Source organism: Ranitomeya variabilis, chromosome 5 (genome assembly GCF_051348905.1).
Source record: "Ranitomeya variabilis isolate aRanVar5 chromosome 5, aRanVar5.hap1, whole genome shotgun sequence".
In the NCBI taxonomy this organism is placed as follows: domain Eukaryota; kingdom Metazoa; phylum Chordata; class Amphibia; order Anura; family Dendrobatidae; genus Ranitomeya; species Ranitomeya variabilis.
This window is the reverse complement of record NC_135236.1, coordinates 546,107,544-546,126,649: the sequence shown is the minus strand read 5'-3', so window position 1 is coordinate 546,126,649 and position 19,106 is coordinate 546,107,544. Positions and strand designations below refer to the sequence as shown.

The 19,106-nt window shown below is 46.4% G+C and overlaps 1 protein-coding gene and 1 long non-coding RNA gene across 3 annotated transcripts in view; one reads left to right on the top strand and one right to left on the bottom strand.

The window, feature by feature from the left end:
* GDF9 (growth differentiation factor 9) overlaps nucleotides 1-9,786 on the bottom strand; it is a 54,759-nt gene extending 44,973 nt beyond the window's left edge. For both annotated transcript variants that reach the window (XR_013215834.1, XM_077265877.1), the window contains exon 1: nucleotides 9,409-9,786. Coding sequence is in view for 1 of the 2 variants with exons in the window: in XM_077265877.1 (XP_077121992.1) it covers nucleotides 9,409-9,730 (322 nt within the window). In the remaining variant the exon portion in view is untranslated. The remainder of the gene's footprint in view (nucleotides 1-9,408) is intronic.
* A 2,971-nt stretch (nucleotides 9,787-12,757) lies between these two features.
* The window catches only part of LOC143773822 (uncharacterized), an 86,177-nt gene continuing 79,828 nt past the window's right edge, over nucleotides 12,758-19,106 (top strand). The window contains exons 1-2 of the long non-coding RNA XR_013215383.1: nucleotides 12,758-12,822; nucleotides 15,644-15,733. This is a non-coding gene — a long non-coding RNA (uncharacterized LOC143773822). The remainder of the gene's footprint in view (nucleotides 12,823-15,643; nucleotides 15,734-19,106) is intronic.

Here is a 19,106-nt window from a genome sequence, read left to right as displayed (position 1 = left end):
AAAATAAACAGGTTTGGGTCGATGCGCCATGGGTTGGTGGCTGACAGGTAGTCGATGACCGCCTGTCTGACATCCAAGGAATGCAGAGCTTCCTCTTTAGAATTGGAAGGATTACAGCAAAAGGATGGAAGCACTATCTCCTGATTCCTATTTTTTAGAGTACCCACTTTTGGAACAAATGAAGGATCTAGTTTGAGGACCACACTATCATCTCTAATTTGAAGGTACGGGTCCCAAGTGCACAGGGCTTGAATTTCCCCCACCCTCTTAGCCGTGGTGATCGCCACTAGGAATGCCGTTTTACGTGTCAGGGTTGAAATGGACATGTTATCTGCCGAGGCGTAATTATTTTTGCAGAGGAATCTCAGGACAAGGTTAAGGTCCCAAGGAGGAGATAATTGTCTGATAGTGGGACGCAACCTCTGGGTGGCTCTGATAAACCTAACTATCCAAGGGTGTGTTGCCAGGGGATAGTCTAGAAAGGAGCTAAGTGCTGAGATCTGCACCTTCAATGTACTCGGCCTAAGCCCTTTATCAAACCCAGCTTGCAGAAAATCCAGAATTCTGGGTAAGTCGGGAGTGCCTGCCGCAACCTCGGACCTGCCACCCTCTAGACAGAAACGCCTCCAAATCTTCAGGTAGATTGCTGACGTGACTGGCTTCCTGCTAGCCTTGATAGTGGATATGACCTGGTCAGACAAGCCTCTTGCCTTCAAGATGTTCCTTTCAGGATCCAGGCAGAGAGATGTAGCTTCTCTGGGTCCGGATGGTACACTGGGCCCTGGTGGATTACATCTGGTCTGTGAGGGAGCTCCACTGGACTTTCTATCGCCAGGTCTACCAGCAGGGAGAACCAACTCCTTCTTGGCCAGTATGGAACTATCAACATCACTCGGGCCTGTTCTTCCTTGATCTTCCTGAGAACAGCCGGGATTAGAGCTAGAGGAGGGAAAGCATACGAGAGGGGCTCCGTCCACCTCTGGCTTAAGCCATCTATCCCTTCCGGCAGATCTTGAGGGTTCAGCGAGAAGAACCTTGAGACCTTCGAGTTTCTCCTGTTTGCGAAGAGGTCTATACTGGGAGTGCCCCAACGCCGGCACAGCTCCTGAAAGATGTCCTGGTTGAGTTCCCACTCTGTTGCAAACACTCTTCTTCTGCTCAGGTAATCCGCTACAACGTTCTGGGAGCCCTCTAGGTGGATTGCCGAGATGGAAAGGATCGACCTCTCTGCCCAGCGAAATATTCTCCCTGCCAGCTCTTGGAGAAGATGGTGTCTTGGGCCTCCTTGGTGTTTTAGGAAGGAGACAGTTGTCACGTTGTCGGACAATACTCTGACGTGACGATTCTCCAGAATGCAATGATTCCTTCTCAGGGCTTCCCAGACGGCATACAGCTCTCTGAAGTTGGATGAGTTGCGAGCGACGTCTGGAGGCCACCTTCCCTGGAGGATCCTTCCTTCTAAGTGAGCTCCCCAGCCCCAGGCGCTGGCGTCTGTAGTAACTACTACGTAAGGGTCGGTAGTCCATAGTACTCCTGTTCTTAGCTTCTCCGGGTCTGTCCACCACAAGAGGGATCTTTGTACCGGATCTGGTAGATGTAAAGTATTGTCTAGAGAAGACTGACGACGGTCCCACTTGGAGAGGATTAGGTTCTGTAAAGATCTTGAGTGGAACTGTGCCCATCTTACGCATGGTATGCATGCCGTCATTAGGCCAAGCACTCTCATAGCCATCCTTATCGAGACTCTGCGTTCTAGTAGGAGTCTGATCTGAATCTGAATTGCCTCCAGCTTGGATTCGGGTAGTAAGGATATTCTGTTTGCAGAATCTAGACAGACACCCAGGAAGACCTTCTTGTGCTCCGGAATTAGGTCTGATTTTTGCCAGTTTATAATCCATCCCAAGTGCTCCAATACCGCGATGGTTCGGTTCCTGTGGTCCAACAGGATATCTGGTGTTCTTGCTATCAGGAGAAAGTCGTCGAGATACGGGACTATAACAATCCCCTGATTTCTTAGGAACGCTACAATCTCCGACACCAGCTTTGTAAATACACGAGGTGCTGAGGCAAGACCAAACGGTAGGCACTGAAACTGGTAGTGACAGGTCCCGGACGGCAGGACTACCGCGAACCTCAGAAGCCTCTGAGATAGATGGTGGACAGGAACCTGATAAAAGGCACTCTTCAAATCGAGAGTGCACATTACCGCGTTCTGATCTATAAGGAGGATTGCAGAACGGATGGACTCCATACGAAACCTCTTGTACCTGACCCAGGCATTTAGAGGTTTCAGGTTTACGATTGTGCGTGAGTCGCCGGACGGTTTTGTTATGGAGAACAGGGAAGAGTAGTGTCCCTGGCCTAGCTCTAGCGGTGGTACTGGTATTATGACTCGAGGACAGCATGTCCATTAAGTCTTTTAGCATGGGAGAGTCCTGCATAACCACCGTGGGTACGATGTACCTGTCTGGAGGAGGGGAGTAGAACTCTATACTGTAGCCCTCTGATACAGTGCGGAGGACCCATTGATTCTGCGTGACTCTGCTCCAGTTTACCGCGAAATGGCGAAGCCTTCCCCCTATAAGAGTGGCGTCATTGTGATTTGGACTTAGAGGAGGGGCTGAAGAAGAAACTCCTGTTCTTACTGCTGTGACCGCGGGAACCCCTATTAAAGCCTCTATTGGACCTTCCCCCCTCGGAAGTCGGACCTGTAGTCGGACTGTCTCCTAAAGGGAAACCCTCTCCGAAAGGACTGAGGCCTCTTAGGCTTGTCCTCTGGGAACCCTTTTTTCTTGTCCGAAGCCGACTCTAATATAGTGTCGAGGGAAGGACCAAACACCCTTGCGCCCGAGAAGGGGATTGAACACAATTTTGTCTTGGACGCATTATCACCCGACCAAGACCTTAGCCAGACTGCCCTTCTAGCCGCATTAGACAATGAACCATTTCTGGCTGAAAATCTTACAGACTCAGCCGTCATGTCAGATAGAAAGGCAGTAGCCGATCTCATTATTGGGAGAGAGTTTAGGATCTCTGATCTTGGGGTCTTATTAGAGAGGTGCTCCTCTAATTGACCCATCCAGAGGTGCATAGACCTGGCAACCGAGGTAGCTGCGATGTTGGTCTTAATTAGAGCCGCAGAAGACTCCCAGGCTCTTTTTAGCAATATATCCGCCTTTCTGTCCATTGGATCGCGCAAGCTTGATGAGTCCTCGAAAGGGATAGCAGTCTTTTTTGCGACCTTCGCCACCGGGACATCCACCTTGGGTATCTCATCCCAAAGTTTCACGTCATCCGGCTCGAAGGGTAGGCGTGCCTTAAATTCTTTAGACAGAGTCAGCCGATGTTCTGCCTCCTTCCATTCTTCAAGCACCATAGCCTTGATATGTTCACTAACTGGGAAGACGGTCTGCCGACGCGACATAAGTCCCCCAAACATCAGGTCCTGCCTGGATTGCGGCTTAGATGCCTCCTCTACTTGCATGGTGCACCTTACAGCCTGCACCAGCTCGTTTGTGTCCTCCGCCTGGAAAAGGTACTTCCTTTGATGGTCCTGGCTTCCAGATGGAAGCTCGCCCTCTTCCTCAGAGATAGGCTCTTCAGAATCGGACCTGTCGTTCGAACTATAATCCACCTCCCGTCTGGCCCTTTTCCTGCTGGGCATAGGGCTGGACTTTTCCGTCAAGGTGGCCAGAGATGCACATAAGGTTTTGCCATGAGTGTCCGGAAGCTTTGTACTGCATATCGGACATCTACTGGACTTTGCTGAAGCCTTCCCAGATTTTTTAGCTTGACCAGGGGGGACCGCTGAAGTTCCCTTATCCTTAAACAATATAAGATAGGGAAGGTAACAGGGAGGCTCTCACTACCAGGGTGCAGGGGGAGTTTGCGCTCTGCGCACTTACCCCATCCTCAGGTGGCATGCTTTCCATAGCTCCGGAGTACTGGTGCTCCCTGCGGCTTGTCGGCGTCTGAGCGCTGTAGTTCCTGAGCTGTTGGCTGGAGCGCACGCCTCCCCTGTATTCTCCGGCGTTACCGGAAGTGCCGGCAACGAATGGCGCAAACCGGAAGTGATGCGGTCCCCGGAACTTCCGTTGGAAGAGTCAGAGCCCGGCGTTCACGCCGCATGGAGGCTGACGACCTCGGGGACCGCGTCCGCAGCCGAGAGCCCCCCCACCGGGAGGAGCGGCCGCTAGTCTTTGGGACCGAGGGACCCCCCTCTGGAGGGTTTCGGCCCTGAGCCTCTTGACAGGGGGAAGGATCTGGACGAGCCGCACGATCCCCCTGAGCTCCGGTAAGCAGCGCAGCTTTCTCTCATGTGTCCCTTGCAGGGACAGGAAAAACACTGAGGAATGGGGGTGGGACCAGACCTTTTAAACTCTCGTGTGTTTCCTGTCCCAGCAAGGGGGAGGAGGACGTCCTCCATAGTGCTGTCAGGATGACGTCCTGGAAAATTAACTTTATTCCACATGCAGCATTCTGGTTTCAGTCATAGGCCAGCGCCAATTCAGTCACAGCTCTGAGTATAAAGTGGTGGCTGTTACCACACCCCAGGTTCAAATTGACACTGACTCTGCATTTTGGCCGGCTGTCAGTAAGGGCTGCGTTTACAGTCAGTCAATGCTCTATGTACTCAGAGCAGTGACTGAACCAGCCCCGCAGTGCCCCCGTGATTGAAACTGGAATGCTGAGGGGAGAATAAAGTTAATCATCTCCCCACAGTGTTCAGCCAATTGTGGGTGCTGAGCAGATTAATAACCATCAACCGGATATCTGCAGGCCAAGGGTAAGTTCACACTAGGCATTTTTTCAGCTTTTTTTATGCAGCAAAACCTGATCTTTTGGCAGGAAAGAAGCTGCAGAAAAAAAGCATTTTCCTTCATTTTTTTGCATGCTAGATTTGTCTTGTGCATTCTGAAAGTTTAGTGTTGAGAGAAAACGAAAAGTCCTATTCTATTGAATCAGGTTTTGGTACAAAACGCAGCAAAAACTGATACCTGTGTTTTTGGTCCTTTAAACATTTAACAACCAATCTTAATGGGGGAAAAACAGCTGGAAAAAAAAATGTCATGCTCCATTCTACAAAAAAAAAAAAAAACATGCAAAACAAAATCCTAATGGCAAAGAAACAAGCTGTGTGCTTTAGATTTCTTAAATTTCTGACTTTGCTGGTACTGTAAAATGCAGCTGTAAATTTGCACAAAAAACCACTGCCAAACTGTCTAGTGTGAACTTAGCCTTATAGTGTTCATTTCTTATCACAGGTTTCCTTTAAAGCAGTTGTCCAGTCTTTGATTAAAAGTTTGCAGTCACCATGTGCTTACGGTGCTCAGGTCCTCTGGTATTACCAGTGAGAGCTGGCAAATATGTGACATCAAGTATGTCGTTTGCATCCATGTGGTCACATGCTGACTAGACGCGCTCTACCCCTCAATTCACTTGCAATGAGAAAATACTGGCATGTCTAGTAGGAATGTGGCCGGCAGAAGTGTGAATCACATACTTATAGCCATGTGACCACCTCTCACCAGCAATATCAGGGAGGTGCAGATGGAAAGGGGAATGAGGCCTCTGGTGTATGAAGTCAGGAAAATGCACTGCACACTCGTATTTCAAAATACAAATTCCTTTAATTCAAAACACTCGTGATGTGGCAGATATAAGAAAACTAAGGAAAAAAAGTAGCACAAATAGTGTCTTGTCTGACATACCACATACAGAATCAGATGTCCAAGGCAGATTTTAAAGGGTGAATTTTTAAATAAATGCGCCAAACCAACACATGACAGTGTGCTGTGTCAAAACTCGGCACATGGTAAGTCAAGTAACAAATGAACCATTACTTCCCAGAAATACTTTAAAACAATTTTGCATAAGATAAAAAATAAAATACATATAAAAAAATATTTTAAACATTTAGTAAAGGTATTCAAATGTTTGCATTAAAAATGTGGACTCCAACTTGGAGTTGTGGGAAAAATCAATGGGGTACTTATTATTTATTCCTTGAGCCACTGGAATGGTTTTGAGTCAATACACGGAATTAGTTTCCGCTAGTTTATATGATCTATGGTACTATACATGGTCTTCTATTTATCATTGTCATTTTACTTGAAGATTAACAGTTCTCTCTTAGACTTAATCACTTATATGCCCCATCCATATTTTGAAAAAAAAAATAAAAATCTATATCTACATTCAGTCAAACTAAAGTAAATTTTTTTCATGCTTTGCATCTCAGTCTTAATTACATAAAAAAATGAACAAATACATACCCAATGATTGAGAGAGACATATATATATATATATATATATATATATACACACACATACACATATATATATATATATATATATATATATATATATATATATATATATATATATATATATATATATATATATATATATATAATAAAAAAAAAACTGTTTATGCAAAAATCCGTACAGGCATTGGATGAAATGGTTTATTTGTGTTGCTTGACTACCATGCACCAACCTTTGACAGTACACACTGCCATGTGTCAGTTTGGCGCCTTTATTTGAAAATCCACCCTTTAACAACCAGAGATATTTTTGGTTTTGCGTTTACATATTTTTGCTCCCTTTCTTCCCAGAGCCATAACTATTTTTTGGTCAAAATGGCCATGTAAGGGCTTGTTTTTTGCAGGACAAGTTGTACTTTTGAACGACACCATTGGCTTTACCAAGTCGCATACTAGAAAACAGGAAAAATTTCCAAGTGTGGTGAAATTGCAAAAAAGTGCAATCCCACACTTGTTTTTTAGTTTGGCTTTTTTGATAGATTCACTAAATGCTAATATTGATCTGCCATTATGATTCTACTGGTCATTATAAGTTCATAGACACCAAACATGTCTAAGTGATTAAAAAAATTCCAAACTTTATTTTTTTAAAAACTGCCCCATTTTCCGTTACCTGTAGCGTCTCCATTTTTGTGATCTCAGGTTGGGTGAGGACAGAGCTGTGCCGAGCTGACGTTTTTCATGATACCATTTACGTGTAGATACGATCTTTTGATCACCCGTTACTGCAAAGTACTTACACTGCCCTCAACAGGGAAGATAAAGTACGCCTGCGCAGGAGCTGAGACAAGAATGAAAGGAAGAGGACATCATTGCATGAAGATGGGAGGTGCCGGACCTGGACCGCAATGCCCATCAGACCGGACTGCCCCCCCGCCGCGTGGGTATAATATAACTTGTTTTCTTATCTTTCCAGTTACATCGGGGGCTTATATACAGCATTACAGAATGCTATAGATAAGCCCCTAATGGCGGTGGCCGATGCTTATAAGAAAACAAGTAGGTGACAGATTCCCTTTAACCCCTTTCTGACCTCGGTCGGGATAGTATGTCCGAGGTCAGAAGCCCCGCTTTGATGCAGGCTCCGGCGGTGAGCCTGCATCAAAGCCGGGACATGTCAGCTGTTTTGAACAGCTGACATGTGCCCGTAATAGGCGCAGGCAGAATCACGATCTGCCCGCGCCTATTAACTAGTTAAATGCTGCTGTCAAACGCAGACAGCGGCATTTAACTACCGCTTCCGGCCAGAAATGATTGCATCGCCGACCCCGTCACATGATCTGGGGATGGAGATGCTTCAGAATAGTAACCATAGAGGTCCTTGAGACCTCTATGGTTACTGATCCCCGGCAGCTGTGAGCACCACCCTGTGGTCGGCGCTCACAGCACACCTGCAATTCTGCTACATAGCAGCGAACATCAGATTGCTGTTATGTAGCAGAGCTGATCAAGTGGTGCCTGCTTCTAGCCTCCCATGGAGGCTATTGAAGCATGGCAAAAGTAAAAAAAAAGTAAAAAAAAAAATGTGAAAAAAATCAAATATAAAATCAATAAAAAAAATAAATAAATCAAACCTTCACATATTTGGTATCGCCGTGTTCAGAATCGCCTGATCTATCAATAAAAAAAAAAGCATTAACCTGATCACTAAACGGCGTAGCGAGAAAAAAAAACTCGAAATGCCAGAATTACATTTTTTTGGTCGCCGCGACATTGCATTAAAATGCAATAACGGGCGATCAAAAGAACGTATCTGCACCAAAATGGAATTAAAAATTCCAGCTTGGCACGCAAAAAATAAGCCCTCAACCAACCCCAGATCATGAAAAATGGCAATTTTTTTTTTTTTTTTTTTTTTAAGCAAAGTTTGGAATTTTTCTTCACCACTTAGATAAAAAATAATCTAGTCATGTTAGGTGTCTATGAACTCGTACTGACCTGGAGAATCATAATGGCAGATCAGTTTTAGCATTTAGTGAACCTAGCAAAAAGGCCAAACAAAAAAAATGTGTTGGATTGCACTTTTTTTGCAATTTCACTGCACTTGGAACTTTTTTCCCATTTTCTAGTACACGACATGCTAATACCAATGATGTCGTTCAAACGTACAACTCATCCCGCAAAAAATAAGCCCTCACATGGCCAAGTTGACGGAAAAATAAAAAAAGTTATGGCTCTGGGAAGGAGGGGAGCGAAAAACGAACACGGATAATGGTGACTGCCAGCGCACCGTTATATTGACATTGTAGTACAGGTTTTCAATAAAATGGCACCGAGTCACATCCTGCATTATATAGCGCAATTTTGTTGAAGACTCTGCGAATTCGCATACACAGTCTTCAATAATCGCACCATAGGGTGGTATGTACACATGCTAACATGGCGCCCCACTGCGCAGTCACCCCCCATCTCAGTTTTACACAGAAGGATGCATCCACCAGTAAAATGACAGGTTCTTCTCCCACACTTGTTAGCTCTTGCACAGATCTCTGGTCAGGTCCATATAATGGCTGGTGGTGGAGGAGCATGTGACCAGATCTGTCCATCAGCTTTGTCCAATTGAAAGCCTCACATGAGAAGACTAGGTTTCTATTGGATGAGACTGATGGACCGGTCTGGTCACATGCTCCTCCACCAGCCATTATGGACAGCAGAGCTATGCAGTCTGAGGAAAGCTGCACCAACAAGCGAGGAGGAGATCTGGTCATACCTATATAGTATTAAGTGCCTCAAAATCTTGTCTCCTGCACATGTGATAAAGATAATGTGGCCAACCCTGTTAACTCATTCTGCAGCCAGCAGACAGTAAGAGGAAATAGGAAGTAAATGTTGCAACATTTTTAAAGAAACCCAACTGCAAAAATGATTTTTAGCCCCAATTGCATGTATTTAGGAAAAAAAAAAAAAAAAGTGTCCAGAAGGTGGGCAACCCATTTACTAAATCAAGGATGTAGCGATTGAGGAATTCCGCTCAGTGTATATGTTCCAACATAAAGGTCTATCGTGCACATATAGTAGCAATAGGCAGACATTGTAAACATGACCATCACATAACCACATATTAATTTTTATTAATACAGACCTTTGGTTTCCAGCTTGGAGACTGCTTTACACTCATTCTTTGGAGGGAACAGCCGGACGGTGTTATACTCAGCGTTCCTGTGCACCCTGGGTACACCCTCCTTGGTGGCGGACATCTTGTAGAGTTTTTTCATGTACTTGATGGCCACGGATTGTGGAACAGACGTTCCCTCTCTCCAGCCTGGGCGCTCGGACAACTCCTTGAACAAAGGAGGGAGCAGCTTAAAAGCTTGGGTGTCATACTCCAGACCTGAATCACTTGCAGAGAGGGAGAGCAGCCAGGTGGAATAGTACAACATGATCACTAAAGGTGCCCCAGCCATTCCTAGGAGGAGATGTAGTTTTCTATCCAAATCCCTCCATGTCAATTAGAAGACTGCACCAAGGAGCTTGTCCTGCTCCTTCCATGCTTAAATAAGTTTCAGCTGTGGTTTTTTTTTCCCTTACTGAAAACCTTAACCCTTTTACTGCTGGAGACTCTGGTAGCCTGTCTTAATACACTATACATACTCAACTGAATGCTTCAAAACTACTAACTGCAGTATGAGAACCAATTCTTGTCATTATTGTATGTTTCCTATCATTCTCTATCTCCCCGTTAGTTTACTGTCAGTGACCATTGCACCCGGCCAGAGGGTTATTACCATTCTCTACTTGATGTGGTCATATAAACAACCCTTGCAGTAATGAACTACCTTGCGGAATGCTCTACTTGGCAGAGTTTTACATAGATGAGTTGATTTTAAGAGATGAATGCACTGCATTGTTTGGGAGTCTAACTTTTTTTTCATGCTTTACAATTTTTTGGATGTTAAATTCCATATTCATACCTGGGATTTTGTGCAATGCAGTTTTAGGCCACATGCACACATTCGGTATTTATTTTCCTTCAGTATTCGTAAGCCAAAGCCAGGAGAGCATGAAAAATGCAGAAGAGGTGACTTATTATACTTTTCCTCTGATTGTTCCATTCCTTGTTTAGGGTTACAAATACAGAGGTAAAATACTGACCAAATATTGACTGTGTGAACATGGCCTTATGCTACGTTCCCAATGATGGGGCTGTTTAGGGGTTGTTTAGGTACTTGGTCCCTGCATTACTGCCCTTACTGCTGTATGGGGCTTGATAAACAGAACAAAAAAGCGGGGGCCTGGACCAGATTCGGGCCCCCATCTTGTGCTTCTGCTCACTGGGCTCCAGTGCTTCATGTGCCATCGCGCCTCCACCGATGGTGTATATTTCACAGCAGGGAGGCTTGGAGCTCTCACGGCCATAAAAACAGCCATGTAGCTCCAAGGGAGTCCCTTCGCCTCCTCTGTGATGCACTGCTGATGGCGCGTACTCTATGACTTAATCGTATATGCGCTGTCATGTAAGAGTGCCAGGATGCCAGTCCCGAAGCTGCAGGGGATCGTACGAGAGGCAAGTAGATAACACTTTTCTTTTATAGAATTAATTAAATGGTATCGATGGACAGCACGTGATGAATTAGGAGTAGGGGGGAGCAAATAACGAATTGGAAGTGGAAGGCAAATGATGATTTAAGAGTGGGAGGGAGAGCAAATGACGAATTGGGGTGGGAAGAGCAAACGATGATTTAAGAGCGGGGAGGGCAAACGATGAATTGAGTGGGGGTGAAGAGATTAAATGATGAAGTGGGGGTGGGGAGAGAAAATTATGATTTGGGAGTGGGGGGAGAGAAAATGACGAATTGAGAGTGGGGTTGGGGAGAACAAATGACGAACTGGGAGTGGGGATGGGGAGAGCAAATGACAAATTGGGAATGGGGATGGGGAGAGCAAATGACGAATTGGGAATAGGCGGGCAAGTTATGAATTGGGAGTGAGGGTGAGCGCAAATGATAAATTAGGAGTGGAGGTAGAGAAAATTACGAATTGGGAGTGGGGGGAAGAGCAAATGAATTGGGAGTGAGCAGGAGAGCAAATGACAAATTGGGAGTGGGGGGAGAGCAAATTCCAAATTGGGAGTGGGTAGAGTAAACTATGAATTGAGAGTGGAGATGAGGAGAGGAAATTATGACATGGGGGTGAGGAGAGCAAATTATGAAGTGGGGGTGGGGAGAGCAAATGATTTGGGAGTGGGGGAGAGCAAATAATGAATTGGGAGTGGGGGGAGCAAATGATGAATTGGGAGTGGGGAGAGAGCAAATGATGAATTGGGAGTGAGGGGGAAAGCAAATGATGAATTGGGAATGGGGGAGAACATGACGAATAGGGAGTGGGGGGAGCAAATTATGAATTGGGAGTGGGGAGAGCAAATGATGATTTGGGAGTGGGGGAGAGCAAATGATGAATTGGAAAGTGGGTGGGGAGAGCAAATGATGCAGTGGGGTGGGGAGAGCAAATGTTGATTTGGGAGTGGGGGAGTAAATGAATTGGGAGTGGGGGTGGAAAGGGCAAATGTCGATTTGGAAATGGGGAGGCAAATGATGAATTGGGAGTGGGGGAGCAAATGACTAAGGGTACCGTCACACAGTGGCATTTTCATCGCTACGACGGCACGATTCGTGACGTTCTAGCGATATAGTTACGATCTCGCAGTGTCTGACACGCTACTGCGATCAGGGACCCCGCTGAGAATCGTACATCGTAGCAGATCGTTTGAAACTTTCTTTCGTCGTCAAGTGTCCCGCTGTGGCGGCATGATTGCATCGTGTGACACAGGTTGTATACGATGTGCGCACAGTAACCAACGGCTTCTACGTCGCAAATACATCATGAAATTATCGCTCCAGCGCCGTGTATTGCAACGTGTGACCGCAGTCTACGACGCTGGAGCGATAATCATACGACGCTGCAACGTCACATATCGTGCCGTCGTAACGACCAAAGTGCCACTGTGAGACGGTACCTTTAGAGTGGGGAGAGCAAACAATGATTTGGGAGTGGGGGGAGAAATGATGAATTGAGAGTGGGGTGAGGAGAGCAAATGATGAAGTGGGGGAGAGAGCAAATTTTGAATTGGGAGTGAGGGGCAGCAAATGATGAAATGGAGTGGGGAAAGCAACTGAAGAATTGGGAGTGGGGGGAAGCAACTGAGGAATTGGGAGTGGGGGAGAGCAGACACTTCAGAAGGCATCACGGGTGTAATCATAATGATCTAAAGATCCGTGGTATTGATAGGATTAGGTGTCATGTCGGACGCTGTTCAGACCAGGTCGTCCGACAGACAGCGGTAATTCCGCTTTTGACCACTATTTGCTCATTGGCATCTGCTAGATTTTATCTAGCTGTTCCGGGGTTAATTTACCTAATCCTCGGATTGGAAGCTGGGCCATTCCCATGGCCTTTAAATAGTTCTCCTGTTCATTGGGCGTCGCCGATTATAGCTTCTGTCTTGTGCGTTGTTGTCTCGGTCTGGAGTGGAGAGCTGGTTGTTGGAGATTCGTTGCTGGTGGTGTATTTTCCTCTGTCTTATTTACTCCTTCTTATATTTGTATTTATTTTGCCCTGCACATTTATAGTGTATTCCTGAGTGACTGCGGCGTGGTGTATATTTTCCTTTATCCTTGTCTGTGCTAACTGTGGGTATTGGAATATTACCTCTTCACTGGGTGGAGGGCGGAGGTATCAGCCTAGTATTAAAACAGGAGTCAGGGTGAGGTTCGAGGCCTGGACATGCACACCATCAGTGTAAACTCCAGGTAGAGGGTCAGTCAGGATTTCCCTAGTCTGAGGGAAACTGCAGTTTTTAGCTCTCGCTCACCTAGTCTCCCCGTGACATTAGGATGGCGATCAGAGGTGGTGATAGTCAGCGATTGTTGGCACAACGTGAATGTAGGTGGATCACAATTCTGGGGACCATGGCCCCAGCGGGTCTTAATGAATATCTTAGCTTTGTTCCCTTCCTTTAAATTTGGTCTCTCTGGATATATTACTCTTTTTTTATTTAACTATATGTCTGTATGTTTTTTTGTATTTTAGCTTTTAATTGTTGTAATGACTTTGGTATGGATGACCTTTTTCCCGTCTTTCATCTATCTGCTATACATTCAATTACACCGAATTAATATGAGACGGGCCTGTATGAAATATCCTGACTAACCCTCTAAGGACTGAGAGTCCCTCAATTAACCGGTTGATAACAGAATGATCTCTCTTATCTGCTTAGGTATTTTTGTCTATTATAGTTTTTTTTACTGTGATGCAGTTATAATATGTACATTTATGATTAATTATCAGTAGTGTAGCTACCGGGGGGGCAGAGGGTGCGGGCGCCCCGGGCCCGGTGCTCAGTGGGGGCCCACCCGGAGCTACGCTACTGCAACTGTATCGGCGTGCTGCGCGTGCCAATACAGTTACCTTCTGCCACAGAGCAGGGAGAATCAATCTCCCTGGTCTGCCGCTATGGGGCCCCTGAGCAGGCGGGGGGGGGGGCCCGGTGCCAGCAGTGGGCCCCCTGCCTGTCATTGCAGTGTCAGCTGTACCGGCATTTAGCCGATACAGCTGACTGCAATGATGAGGGAAGGAGCTCTGAGCTGCGCTCCTTCCCCCATCATCCCCCTGTCAGCATCTGACGTCGGCGACGCTGACAGCAGGCTACTACAGGGTCTGCCTATCGGGGGTCTGCCTAATACTACAGGGTCTGCCTGTGGGGGGTCTGCCTTATACTACAGGATCTGCCTATGGGGGAGTCTGCCTAATCCTACAGGGTCTGCCTAATACTAAAGGGTGTGCCTATGGGGGGTCTGCCTAATACTACAGGGTCTGTCTATGGGGGGTCTTCCTAATACAGGGTCTGCCTATGGGGGGTCTGCCTAATGCTACAGGGTCTGCCTAGGGGGGGTCTGCCTAATACTACAGGGTCTGCCTGTGGCGGGGTCTGCCTAATACTACAGGGTCTGCCTAATACTACAGGGTCTGCCTATTTGGGGGGTCTGCCTTATACTACAGGGTCTGCCTATGAGGGGTCTGCCTAATATTACAGGGTCTGCCTGTGGGGGTTATGCCTTATACTACAGGGTCTGCCTATGGGGATGCTGCCTTATAATACAGAGTCTGCCTATGGGGAGTGCATTATACTATATTGAGGACTATCTGGTGCATCATACTATATGGAGGCTATCTAGAGGGGCATCATACAGTGTGCAGATTACAGTGTTGGAGCCATCAAACAGTTTGGAGGCTACTAAGGGGTCAGTATACTGTGCATAAGAGAGCATCATACTGTGTATAGGGGAGCTGTACAGGGCGCAGACTCTGGACATTATTAAATGCAAAGTGGGCACTTATTGTTATAGGGGAACTCAGGTTACTGTAACTATCAAAGGAGCACACAGGGCATTATTACTTTCTAGGGGGAAAAATATAGGCACTGTTTTCTAGGGCACTTGCACCCGGCATTACTATATTATAGAGGGCTGCTTTAGAATTTAGAGGGCACACAGAACCACACAGCAGGGGCAGTAATAAGGACACATACGGCAGCAGTGGCTCAGTATTGGGGTATCAGGTGCATTAATAAGGACACATACGGCAGCAGCGGCTCAGTATTGGGGTATCAGGTGCAGTAATAGGGACACATACGGCAGCAGCGGCTCAGTATTGTGGTATCAGGTGCAGTAATAGGGACACATATGGCAGCAGCGGCTCAGTATTGTAATATCAGGTGCAGTAATAGGGACACATACAGCAGCAGCGGCTCAGTATTGGGGTATCAGGTGCAGTAATAGGGACACATATGGCATCAGCGGCTCAGTATTGTAGTATCAGGTGCAGTAATAGGGACACATACGGCAGCAGCGGCTCAGTATTGGGGTATCAGGTGCAGTAATAGGGACACATACGGCAGCAGCGGCTCAGTATTGTGGTATCAGGTGCAGTAATAGGGACACATATGGCAGCAGCGGCTCAGTATTGTAATATCAGGTGCAGTAATAGGGACACATACAGCAGCAGCGGCTCAGTATTGGGGTATCAGGTGCAGTAATAGGGACACATATGGCATCAGCGGCTCAGTATTGTAGTATCAGGTGCAGTAATAGGGACACATACGGCAGCAGCGGCTCAGTATTGGGGTATCAGGTGCAGTAATAGGGATACATACGGCAGCAGCGGCTCAGTATTGGGGTATCAGGTGCAGTAATAGGAACACATACGGCAGCAGCTGCTCAGTATTGGAGTATCAGCAGGATCAGGAGTTTGTGCAGGTTGGGATTAGATGGTGATGGCTGGAATGTGAGAAGTGAAACGTGTCTTTGTTGTAATCTCTGCAGACGAGTCGTGGCTGGAGAAGTCGTCATGTCGGTCAGGGCCAGATGGAAAAGACGGGAAAAGTGACGACTCCATCATAAAGAACGTTAGCGGTAAGACATTAACTGCAACTGTGCAGTGATCTATGTTCTGTAGGGCTGGTATTTACTACTGACCATATGGCGGTAATATCCATGTTGGTCTTTGTATAGAGATTATCCTCAGTAACAGCGCGGTCATCTGCTGAGGTTCTCCTCCACTATTATGGCGCATCACCCAGCTGTAATCAAGGTTACCTGGATAGGGGCCCACTCAGAAGCTTCGCCCCCCCTGAACCAACACCCTAGCTATGCCTCTGTAATAATTATATATGTGTTTGGTACTTTAAGCACTTTACACTTCTCACTCATATGTACTGTATATTCTTTTATTTGTATACTTTGATATATTTCATCTGGGTTTATGTATAAGCTATATTATACAATTTCTGTTTTTAAGCTGGCACTTTCGCGCTTTATACTTTAGTGGCACTATTATTAATTATGTGAGATTTGGGATTGTTCATTTGTCTTCCTTAGGGTACCGTCACACCGTGCAATTTTCGTCGCTACGACGGCACGATCCGTGACGTCGCAGCGTCGTATGAGTATCGCTCCAGCGTCGTAGACTGCGGTCACACTTTGCAATCACGGCGCTGGAGCGATGCCGAGGTTCGCTGGTAACCAGGGTAAACATCGGGTTACTAAGCGCAGGGCCGCGCTTAGTAACCCGATGTTTACCGTGGTTACCAGCGTAAAAGTAAAAAAAAAAAAAAAACAGTACATACTGACCATCTGATGTCAGTCAGGTCCCTTGCCGTCTGCTTCCTGCTCTGACTGAGTGCAGCCGTACAGTGAGAGCAGAGCGCAGCAGTGACGTCACCGCTGTGATCTGCTCTCACTTTCCGGCCGGCAGACAGACAGAGCGGGAAGCAGACGGCAAGGGACCTGACGGACATCAGATGGTCAGTATGTACTGTTTGTTTTTTTTTACTTTTACGCTGGTAACCAGGGTAAACATCGGGTTACTAAGCGCGGCCCTGCACTTAGTAACCCGATGTTTACCCTGGTTACCAGCGAACGCATCGCTGGATCGCTGTCACACACAACGATCCAGCGATGACAGCGGGAGATCCAGCGACGAAAGAAAGTTTCAAACGATGTGCTACGACGTACGATTCTCAGCAGGGTGTCTGATCGCAGTAGCATGTCAGACACTGCGAGATCGTAACGATATCGCTACAACGTCACGAATCGTGCCGTCGTAGCGATAAAAATGCCACTGTGTGACGGTACCCTTAGATGCAGTTTTTCGGTACTGTTTGTCTTTTCTAAAGTTTTTTAATTTTGGCATTGACAAAGGTTTAGATCCATATCTTCCTTGTCTCCCCGTGGTAGTTACCAGCATTTACTCGTTTCCAAGGTGATATTAAGTGATCTGTGAATGTCTGTGATGTAATGAGAATCGCTGCGTTGCCGACGGTGCCCAGGATGTGTCCTTTGCGGGTCACTGACGTCACGGGGGTTTCCCCCTACCCGCGGGGCCACATGGTTTGCCGGAAGCAACGCTGAGAGCACTTCCTACCTCAACACACATGCGCAATGGATGATTCACGTAATGGATTTCACTTGGAACCACGGGTATAATAGGTTGTTTGGCATATAGTTGGTGTGAGGCGCCGGTAGCAGTGAAGAGGCAGTGACCCCCAAAGTTCAAACATAAAAGTCTCTTTAATGCGTTATCTTCACACAGAAAAGGTTCAAAGCATATAACTTAAATGCACATCACTTCAGTGTTCAGTTCACACCAGTTCATAACAGCATCCTTTATATTGCAGTCACTACACATGCTAGTCCTCCTCTGACTAGTTCCATGGGTGTCCTGCACCGCTGTATCACAGTCTCTGCTCACAGCGGTACACAGACCTTGACATCCTCCTGTCTGCAGCTGAGACACACGCCAGTCCTTCCTTCGGGCACAGGACAGTCTACCGCCGGTTCACCTCAGGGCACAAGACCTGTCCACATCCGTGACCTGTCATCATGGACAGCAGCACCGCTGTGTATGCTGTGGGTTGTCAGGCCTCACTCTGGCCTTGATACACATGAAACTCCTGAGACTCAATTCTCAAACCCCTCTTTACTGCAGGGGTTTTAACAAATGTAATCACAGCCACACCTGCGACTTCAACGCCCCCTCATGGCCTCACTATGCCTCCGTGTTCATTCTGGAGAGCACAAACAGCATCCCCTAGCTGTAACAGGGGTCACTGCCTCACATTGGATACAGCTCCAATGAAGAAGCCTACGTGAAACTCGCGTAGGGGCTACATCGGCTCATCTGAGTGGTTCCAATATGGGTAAGATCATAGATTAGGTTAGTGTATACTTCTTGGCAGCGCATATATGTGAATAGGGGCAGTGCGGTTTTCACTTTATACTTTGGGATACTTATGCCCTTTCAATTGATTTTGATTTAATTATACTATATATCCCCTAATAACATTATGCAGGTTTTTTTTTTGGACTGCTAGATATATTGGCACTTTATTATAGGAAACTTATTTAGCAACATATGAATGTACTCTTTAGTGTATGCTTCCCATATTCCCTTTACATTAAAGTGATGTGCTGGTGTTTTTCTTCTTACTATGCCCTCTTTTGTCATCTAGTCTTTACTTGTGCAGTGGATTTTACAGTCATTGTTCTGACCTATGTATTTTTGTATTAATAAATTGTGATATTTTTTGGACCATTACTCCAGTTCTATCTGTTGTTTCATTGTAATTATGGAGTGTCCTGAATTAATTGGGCCAATCTAGACATTATGTCTTAGTAGTGTTTCCAATTATATGGCTGCGTTATGATATTTTCTGCTCTAGTATTATTGTTCTTGATACAGAGCTCCTGTGTATAATGTCACTGGTGATCTCTCTACAACCTGTGCACTGACACTATATACAGAGCTCCTGTGTATAATGACACTGGTGATCCCTGTAATACCTGTACAGTGACACTATTTACAGAGCTACTGTGTCTAATGGCACTGATAATCACTGTATTACCTGTACACGTTTTGGAGCGCCCCGTCAGGGCAGTGGGGTACTCGGTACCGGGTCTGGTCGGCTCAAAGGGGGATGTCACGGTGGCTGACCCAGTCCGTGGCCCTGGGACGTCCGTATAAAAGGGGAAAGGTCTTTAAAGGGATAAAGATTATGTTCGTGACGCCACCTGTGGTATTTGGTCTGGGTGACCGACGCTGCTTTAAGGGGTCCGCTGGGGTGATGTTATGGCAGCTAGATGGTATAACTTCCCACAGGTGAAGTGTATCCCCAGGGCTTCCCAGTGTATAGATGGTGAATGGTGAGTGGTGCAGAGAAGAACGAGGACACAGGGTTGCAGTCTTTTTACCTTTACTGAAGACTTCAGCATCCTCAGTCCAGAGCAC